Here is a 9,885-nt window from a genome sequence, read left to right on the forward strand (position 1 = left end):
CCTACCAATCGCGCGGCGGTTGTCTGGGCGCAAATCATCGGATGGCAGCAGACATGGAAGGCACAAGAAGGAGACCCTCCCTCGTGATATGGTTTATATCTCCAAAAATTATATTAACATTTATATATCTACTAAATGTGTATTCCTCGTTGCAATGCATTGGCTTCGTAAACATGCGCTAATGAGAAGCCGGATGATTATTTAGCCTAGACTAGAGGCAGCGAAGCGAATCGGGCGGAAACACAACGACGCAGTCACGCACCGGCTCTTTCCTCCACCCCTCGTAGGGCTAGCTAGGGTTTCTCCGCCCAAATCGTGTAATAATAACCCACTTGAAGATTCGCGCGAAAGCTGCGGCGATGGCCACCACCGTCCAGCCCCACTCCCCGGACCCAACAGCCATCACCACCACCCCTGCCCCTCCCCCTCCCCCTTCTCCACCTCGCCAGGAGAACCCGACCGCCGCGGGGGAAGGCGTAGAGATCGCGGCGCTCGATGAGCAGCCTGCCGCCGTCGCCGTCGCCGACAAGGGGAAGACGGCCCCCGGCGGCGGGAAGCTGGTGGCGGAGGCCATGCGCAAGTGCGCGGCGCCCCGGTCGTCGCGCTACCACGGCGTGACGAGGTGGGCAAGCTAGGCAGGACGTTGTTACTGTTCATTGGTAGGGCTGGCTGTCCCTGTGTGTTGTTGACTCGATTGTTTGTGTTCGTGCGTATGCTGGGGACAGGCTCAAGTGGAGCGGCAAGTACGAGGCACACCTCTGGGACAACACCAGCCAGGTTGAGGGGCGCAAGCGCAAGGGCAAGCATGGTGCGTAGTTTTGCTGTCCACACTCTAGCCTGCTCATTCAATGATTTTCAGAGCCCAACGAAACTATCTATGGTTTAACTTGGAAATGCTGAGAGGGCACTGATCAGTTATCACTTGCACTTGAATGGAAACACTGGGATAGTTGCAGGATGCACATACTGTGTCTTCTAATTTACAAATCATAATATGTGGCACCATAGTTCGAGTTACTAAAAGCGGACTAGGTCGTAATGCTAATATAGGATGATTGCTGCTCTGGATTAATGAATGTTTGTATGGGAATACAGGAACAACATCTCTGTTAGATCAGTAAATTGTTTATTGATATTCCTTCTTACTATGACACCTTGAAACCCTTGGTTGATGTAGGATGATAAATTTTGTGCAAGCGCAATAGAGTACACCTTTTTTCTTTCATAATAATAAGAGGAGAAGGGTATTATCAAATGTCTCTATTAAGTGTTTCTCTTCTTTCTGTAGGGATTAGGCATTTGAGAATCCTAATGCTTTTTGTTATACAATGCAACATTTAATTGTGCACTTAGCATCTTCACTCTCCCTAACTGATTATTTTTCTTTGGATGTTCTGCATGGGATCGGTTTCTACCTTTGGCTGCCATTGTGCTTCTTCAGTGTACTTGGGTAACTTATACTGCCTGCCATCATAGAGTGAGTTTTGATTGAACTTAAAAACAGCTCAATTTAATCTTCATTTTGGCATTACAGGAAGCTATGTTACTGAAGAGAATGCTGCAAGGGCACATGACCTTGCGGCCCTGAAATATTGGGGCATAACTCAACCCACCAAACTAAACTTCAATGTATGAAGTGTTTGTTGTTTTGTGTATTTTGAGGAACTGGCATCTTGTTATACAGGAAAATGGAATTAACTTCTAATTGTTCTCTAGATTTCTGATTATGCAAAAGAAATTGAGATCATGAAGAGCATGAATCAAGATGAATTTGTGGCCTACATAAGGAGGTCTGTTATATAGTTGAATATTGCAGGTTTAAAACCTATGTGCTAGTTTTTCAAACTGTTCTTATGATTATTTCAGGCAGAGTAGTTGTTTCTCAAGAGGAACATCGTCATACAGGGGTGTAACAAGGTGCTATTCTATACTTCAGGAATACATATAAAGAATTATCTAGTCTGGTGAAATAAATTTGTAGGATTTTGATCCATCTTGTTTCCTTTTGCAACTGAAAATTTTCTGCTGTATTAAAACTTAAGAATTCTTCATGTTCGGTTCTACAGCAAATTTTAACTTTATCCACTCACTTGGACTAAACAGACGAAAGGATGGTAAATGGCAAGCACGTATTGGTAGGATTGGTGAGAGTAGAGACACTAAAGACATCTATCTTGGGACCTTTGGTGAGTACTGATTTTAGTAACTGGTGGCATTAACCTTGTGTTGAAAACTATTTTGAGTGAGAGAATCACTGTGAGTTGAAACTTATTGTGAATGAAGAAGGAATTGTGCTTGGTTGGCAGAAACTGAAGTGGAGGCAGCTGAAGCGTATGACCTAGCAGCAATTCAGCTCCGTGGTGTTCATGCTGTGACCAACTTTGATATCAGCAACTACTCCGAAGAAGGTTTGAAGAAACTAGAAGGCTCATCCGAGGTAGTGAACCTGGAGGACCAATCAGAAGTCACTAAGTTAGCTGTGACCAACTTGGATATTAGCCAACACTGCGAAGGTGGTTTGAAGAAACTAGATGGCGCATCCCAGATAGTGAACCTGGAGGACCAATCAGAAGTCACCAAGTTATCTGTGACCAACTTTGATATTAGCAACTGCTGTGAAGATGGTTTGAAGAAACTAGAAGTCTCATCCGAGGTAGCGAACCTGGAGGACCAATCAGAAGTCACCAAGTTATCTGTGACTAACTTTGATATTAGCAACTGCTGTGAAGATGGTTTGAAGAAACTAGAAGGCTCATCCGAGGTAGCGAACCTGGAGGACCAATCAGAAGTCACAAAGTTAGCTGGACAATAGATATTAGAATAGCAACATGTAAATTATTTATTTCTTCCTTTTTATCTTTTCTCTGATCGTCAGTCTCTCCACCTTTCTCTTTTCTTGATTGATGATGAGAGTGTCTTTTCTTCGTCCACCTTTCCTGAAACTTTTTTTTCCCCAAGGAATTTCCCTTCGCTGGTTGCCAACTCTATTATTTACCAGCTCCAGAGTAGGGTCGTGTGATGCTGTACTCTGTATTCTCATGTACACTGATTACAAACCATTGATAGTATTTGTAGACATTACAACACAAAGGAAGTTCATTCTTCTATTTTTGTATATTTGTTTTTATCCTCCTAACTCCAGTTTTGAATGCTGGTTTGTTCCACTGTCCTCATGAACAGAATACTCTGATATAGTGCATGATAGAAAAATTCACTCTTTGCGCTTCAAATGGGACAACAGACGGTGGTTCTGAATAACAGGACAGGTTTGATGTTGCTCCCAGATTTACGAATATTCGATTACATGAGCAAGAATCTGTCCTAGAAACAATTCACCATTTACAACAATCTATTTCATGCAGGAACATTAGATGCTACACATCGTTGTTTAATCTTCTGAGAACGAAGTTGACACAATTCACCATTTACAACAATCTATTTCATACAAGAACATTAGATGCTACACATCGTTGTTAAGAATCCATTTAATCTTCAGAGAACGAAGTTGACACGGGTTGCATATGACGACTGCGGACTAATACCCTTGTGGTTTCTCTTCACTCATCGCACTATATATATATAGGACGGCCGTTTGGGACACCTGGGTGCCCAGGCTCCTTGCCTTTCCACCACTCGGTTGCATTTAGATGTGTGCTATTGCAATGGGTATGTGTAGTGTATTAATGCATTAGTCGCTAATTGGATACCATAAATAAGGCTCATGCGCATCATGCATGGAAACAATTCTGTAGTAGAAAAAAAGGAAAGAGAATAATCTGCATGACAATGTTGCATATTTGGAGTCACTAATAGAAATAGGAGAGAGAGAGAGAGAGAGAAATCAGCAATAAATGCCTCTTGATTTGTATACATTCATGTTCTTAGGTATATGGAGATATTTTTTCATGCGTGTATTAATAGGAGGTATATGGGACGTATTTTTTCCAGTATAATCTAATTTAAACAAATGGTAGTAATGTGTTCAAGGAGAATAATTCATAGCTCACATATTAGACCAAATATCTCAAGCATATTCATAAATTTCACTTACCCACAGTTGTATTGTGGCTGAAACATTTTCCCGCTTTTATTACCTGATAGCTATTAGAAAACTATGGTACAAAAATGCAATGTGTTCTTTTTCACTTTAGAAAAGCACTCCAAGGAATCGAAACCCACAAATATTTTTAAATATTGTGGGTATGTCATATCCAATGCATTTTACATTATAAGAGTTAATAAGTGTGACATACCCATGGACCATATTCCAGAAAATATATACCCATTATATGTGACATACCTAGCAATAATATACCGCAAAAGAATAAACAGTTGCCATATTTAAAATATATAAAGATTGACATAACCAACAAACTAGCAAAACTATTGACATGCCTAGAAATTACTAAACAACACACAGAATAAAAAAAATGATATACACATCAGTTCTTTATACATAGTGGAGAGTATGTGATACGTACGATACATATATCATACAAAAACATAGCTATCTAGTAATTAGGATATAACGCCATTTTTTGTAGAGATAGAATATAATGTCCATACGGAAACTTGCACTCAATGTAAAGAAGGTATCATATACCCACAGATGTTTGAGACTTTTAAGAAAATTATAAGGTATCATGTACCCATAGTATGAGACCATACGTATGTGGGTAATGTTTTTTTCATCGAGCCCAACCTATTCATGTATCTCCATCAGTTTTTTATACATAGTGGAGAGTATGTGATACCTACGATAAATATATCATGCAAAAAAAATGCCTATACAATAACTAACATACAATGTCCATTTTTGTGTTGGGATAGAATATAACGTCCATATGGAAACTTGACCCAATGCAGAATATAAATCAAGAGGCATTTATTGCTGATTTCTCTCTCTCTCTCTCTCTCTCTCTCTCTCTCTCTCTCTCTCTCTCTCTCTCCATATGGACGTTATACAATGTTCGCACCCAGGACATTATACGTGCATATATGATACCTTCGAACTTAATATGCACCATATGGAAACTTGACCCAATGTAGAATATAACGTTCGAAGGTATCATATATGCACGTATAATGTCCTAGGTGCGAACCTACATATGAAGTGGAACGAACGTTCCATACTCACAAATATTTCTTGGGTATATCGATTTTGGAGTATGTCACACTTTAATTATAATCTTGGTGCATATAATTTTGGGGAGAAATATTTCTTAGTATATCATTTCTCTTTATCGTACCTTGGGTATATCATTTTTGGGATGTATATTTCTTTGGTATATAATTTCCATCTACCGTACCTTGGGTATATCAAGCATGTCGTCTCTATTAAGGTATATATTTTACTTTGGAAAGATTCAAAGGACGATCATAGTGGGAGTAACTTAGCTAGTAATATAGCGCATTTCAAGATAAATTTGCTTATGTGGTGTGTATTTAATGAAGAGAGATGTGTTTAGAGTAACATAAAATGTTAGTGTGACATAGCGCTCCCCAAGCGGAGATGAGTCTACAAACTAAATAATGAAACCATCTATGACACTACTACTATGTTACTTTGTAGTATGAAGGTAGTAACTTAGACTAGTGTCATATGCATGACACTAGTATAAGTTTCTCTCCACTATGACCAACCTTACTATAGAAAGTTTTCTGCATGCTAATTATTACTACTAGCCACTAGAGCCTTACTATAGAGCATTTCCTATTTGCTAATTACTACAGTCACTAGAGCATAGTAATTGCATTACTATAGAGGGTTTATGGTGTTACACCTTCCTTCTTGCCAATTTATACTTACGCCAGGGCCTCAGTAATAGCATTACTATTTGGTATAAATCAATTATTTTAGCAACTAAAATAAAACCAAGATGTAAATGAAAGAAATGTAAAATTAGAAAGACCCAATCACAGCATAACTAGCTACGACCTAAGTACCCATAAAAATATTTTTGGATTAATACTAACCTTTTTTGGTATAATTACTTTCACACAAAATAAGTCTCATAATATAAATCATTTCATTATCATGTACCCTACACTAATTACGTGACTTCGTTCCAATGTTGCATTCATTGCAAACTTCTAGGATCCATTATCGTGTTCCCATAACTCATTACGGTGCAATTTGTAGGTGCGAAGTCGAGATCCATTACTATATTCCGTTACAGAGTTCCCATTCGGTGAAAGTGGTGGGCATGCTTCATCTAATTAGCGGATGACTAGTTGAGTCGATTGGGGCAAGCAACCAGAGCGCATGCTAATTATAATGCGCTCAGGCTTATATATATATATATATAGGGTTACTATATATTCTGTTACCCTACTTGAACGGACACGGTTTGCAGGTTGGACTGACGCGGTTTTTTACTTGAACTTATCTTCCAGCGTGTACGATGGCGGAAACAGGGGATGCAACGTGGAGCTTCTGGGCGTTCTCTGGCGCGGTGCTGCGGGCCATTTGTTGTCAGAGGAGACATGTAAGGGGTTCCGTACATGCGCACACTCACTTGGTTGTGTTTTGCGATCTGGAGTCACCGGAAGTGACGGCGTGGGCATTTGGCGGCGGACGTGTTTTGGGTGTTGGTGTTTATCTCATGTTCGTATGCCTCAATTTTATGTCCGGTTTGTTGTTTTGGATGTGAGAATGATCTGTGGGTGAGAGTTTTTCGAGATTATTTGACTGTAATTTCTGATTAGAAGTTTTGGTGTTCTTGGTCGTTGGCCATCGCCGCCATGGAAATGTGTTCTTCTTTTTCTGATGTTTTATTTTTGAATTGGCGTTGCAGGGAGATAGTTGAGGATTGTCTGATTAGATTTTTGTTGTCAACTTTGCTTCTTGAGTTGTTTCTACCCCGGATTCCCATGTGATTTGGTCGTTGGCGGAGGTGGTGTTTGGTGGCTGACCGTAGCCTAGGATTTCTTGTAATCTGGTCAAATTGTGTAATTAAGTTGCGGGTTTTTCAGTGTTGTTTTGAATTGCTGCCGTATGTGTAGTTGGACTGCTCCGTGTCAAAGCTTGTATTACTGTGCATTGACATCAGAGCAAGTATTTTGTACTGGCTGCCTACCCATACCTCTGCACTTTGAATATAAAGCCCGAGCGCTCTGTCACTTTCGTTCCACCAGCTGCAACCAAAAGAAAAGCCAGATGGATCCTGAGCTGGGAGAGGTCACAGAGGAGGAGGGGGAAGCCGTCGATGTGAGGGCTGTAGCAGCGGAGCAGAGGAGGAGGAGGAGGCGCAGGCGCAGGCGCAGGCAGATGGCACGACGTGCTGCCGAGGAGGAAGTGGATGCAGAGTTCAACAGACGCCTTGCGCGCAAGGTTATGGATACTTGCAACTCCAATGAACTGGAGCTTGTTTTCCTAGATGGCAGGGGAAGGAACCATGTTCAGATCATCAGTTGGGCTAGGGCGAGAGCAACCATGGCTCCACATCCATCCACCAGGGCTAAATGGTGTTGTTTCTTTGATCATTATGACTGAAGTAGTGAATATTATGTTTTTAAGATTTGTGTTGTGAGGGAGCAGATGTTTGAATGAATAAATGAATTCAACTGTCTCCCTCTGAATGTGTTGTTTTATCTGCATATGTTTGTCATGTGTAGTTTTTGAACTGCTATTTTATCTTAAGTTGAACTGATTTGCGGTCAAAAGTTGCATGGCTTGTATAATAATTATTTTCTACCAGCTGGCTGCCCACCTGCCTATTTATTATTTTTATAATCTGCGAGTCTCCCTGGCTATAAATTCCATCCATCTATGTGTGGTGTGTGGCTCAGTCTCCCCATCCTTTTTCTTCCTTCTTCCAGAATCAGATCTAGGTTCCTCCCTCTTCTCTTTGTTGTTTTCTTCCCCGTTCTTGTGTTTTCCATGGAGGATTGTTCATGCGGATGCTTGGCAAAGATGGCGCGCATAGCTGAAGGCTGTGTGTACGAATCTGGTTTGGATCTCACCCGGACTCAGCGCCGTGGCCAACTTTCTTTTCTTCTGTACAACAACCATGGTTTTCGTGCACCCTATGTTTGTCGCCTGACGGCTGGGGACTTGAAGGAATCATGGGTATGTGTTTCTATTCGTTTTGTTTTCTACTTTTTTGTAGGTCTCTTTTTGAATCCCATGGACTGAATCTGTAGTTTAGTTTTAGCAATAGTTTGTCCATAATTTTTATTTGGTTTGTCTGAATTAAACAGTAGGGATTTCTGTGTGTATTTGCTCATTACTTAACAGTATTTTATCCATTTTTGTATAATCCTTGATCTGTTTTTTGTCAGATGTTTTTACTGTAGGTGTATTGATATGTATATTTCTTCAGTTTAGTCAGTTCATGTGACTAGTTAGTTTTGGTGTTATTGTTTTGGTTCAACTGGTATATTTTTTCTTTTCAGTTTGTTATGCAACCGTACCTAGATCTTTGAAAAAATTCAGTTATGTCAGGTGTTCACTTTGTTTTCTACTCCCATGCCCATTTGCAGAAAATGTCACCCAGGATCAAGATTGTTGCTCCTAGTTCCGGGATACTGATGATGGAGACTTCAGACAAAAACGGGTATCAATTGATGGAAGTTGCCTACCACATTGACTTTGATGGTTGCATCAACCTAACTACTGGGTGGAAGGAGTTTGTGGCAGAGTCTGAATTTGAGGATAGTGATATGGTTATGGTTATGTTCTGCAGGGAAGATGACTCTCCGACGTTCAAAATTTATGTGCTGTAGGTTTAAATGTGGCAAATGACGCCGGTTGTGAGATTTCTGAGTGTTTGATTATGTTGCAGTATTTTTTCTTTAAAACATTTTGCATGTGAGCTGGTTGAATTCTATGGTATTATCAGATGGTTTGGAACAATTTATGTAATGCTTTGCTTTTGTTCTGCTCAAGTATAACTATTTTTTTATATATTCTTTATATTTGAACTGGAACAATTCATAGTTGAACTGATGGGTATCCTTTTGTTTTGACTGGGATATTTTCATGTACATAGCTCACAGATGGAAGTATACGCTGATGACGTTTGTAGGACCCCTTTTGGGTTTTTTGCTGAACTTACATGTTGTTAATGATAGTATTGAACTATTTAGGTTGTCAATTACCAATCAAATTTGTTTGTTGTATATCATTTTTTCCTTACTTTTTTACATGAATTCTTGGAGCACAATTTTTTCTTTTTTACAGTTGAATAATGATAGTTCTAGTATCTTTAAAAATTAAAAGAATTTAATCTTTGCTGCACGGTACTTCTTTTTTTAATTAAACCTTATGAATTGTAGTAGTTGAACTTTTTATAAACTTGTTTGTATAATTTTTATTACAATCTTCTACGTTTAATTTTCAATAATATATATATATATATTTAGTTCTTACAATTAACATGTGTTTGAACTTTTTACATTATTTGGTTTTGAACTAATTTTCTTGTGATGTTTTTTTAAATTATATGCATTTTTTTATTTTTTGTGTGTGATCGGCTGGAATTTTGTAATGGGGCGAACTATTGTGTTGGGCCATCCGCCTGAGTCGTTGTTCTCGGCCCAGATAGCTGGTCCGCGCGGCTGTGTAGTGTGGCGTGCGCGCCCTCTGGGTTTAGTCCCACCTCGCTAGTTGAGGGGGATGTAGACCTGTTTATAAGGGCAGCCGAGTCTCACCGGTCGAACTCCTCTGAATACTTACCTGAGCGCTTATACCCGACGCTCTCTCTCTTTGATGACCTGTGGGCCCTCGACGACAGGCCCTGTGTTGTGCGGATTACTAGGGATTCGCCCACGGGCTCGAGTTCAAGTATCTAGCATCGTCAGGGCCTGCACCGATCCTTGGGCGGTCAATTTTTTCTTTCTTTGTTTGTTTGAATCTAATACTTGACTCCACTAGTAACTTGG

The 9,885-nt window shown here is 40.0% G+C and overlaps 1 protein-coding gene across 1 annotated transcript; it reads left to right on the top strand.

The window, feature by feature from the left end:
• Positions 1-217: 217 nt before the first annotated feature.
• On the top strand, positions 218-3,115 carry LOC125521275 (AP2-like ethylene-responsive transcription factor PLT2). Its single transcript, XM_048686339.2, has 8 exons — positions 218-622; positions 726-808; positions 1,442-1,450; positions 1,535-1,629; positions 1,717-1,790; positions 1,867-1,917; positions 2,104-2,186; positions 2,307-3,115. The coding sequence occupies exons 1-8, from the start codon at positions 360-362 to the stop codon at positions 2,810-2,812; spliced, it is 1,164 nt and encodes a 387-aa protein (XP_048542296.2). The 5' UTR covers positions 218-359; the 3' UTR covers positions 2,813-3,115.
• Positions 3,116-9,885: the final 6,770 nt, after the last annotated feature.

Source organism: Triticum urartu, chromosome 7A (assembly GCF_056163025.1).
Source record: "Triticum urartu cultivar PI428250 chromosome 7A, HENAU_Tu73, whole genome shotgun sequence".
In the NCBI taxonomy this organism is placed as follows: Eukaryota; Viridiplantae; Streptophyta; class Magnoliopsida; order Poales; family Poaceae; genus Triticum; species Triticum urartu.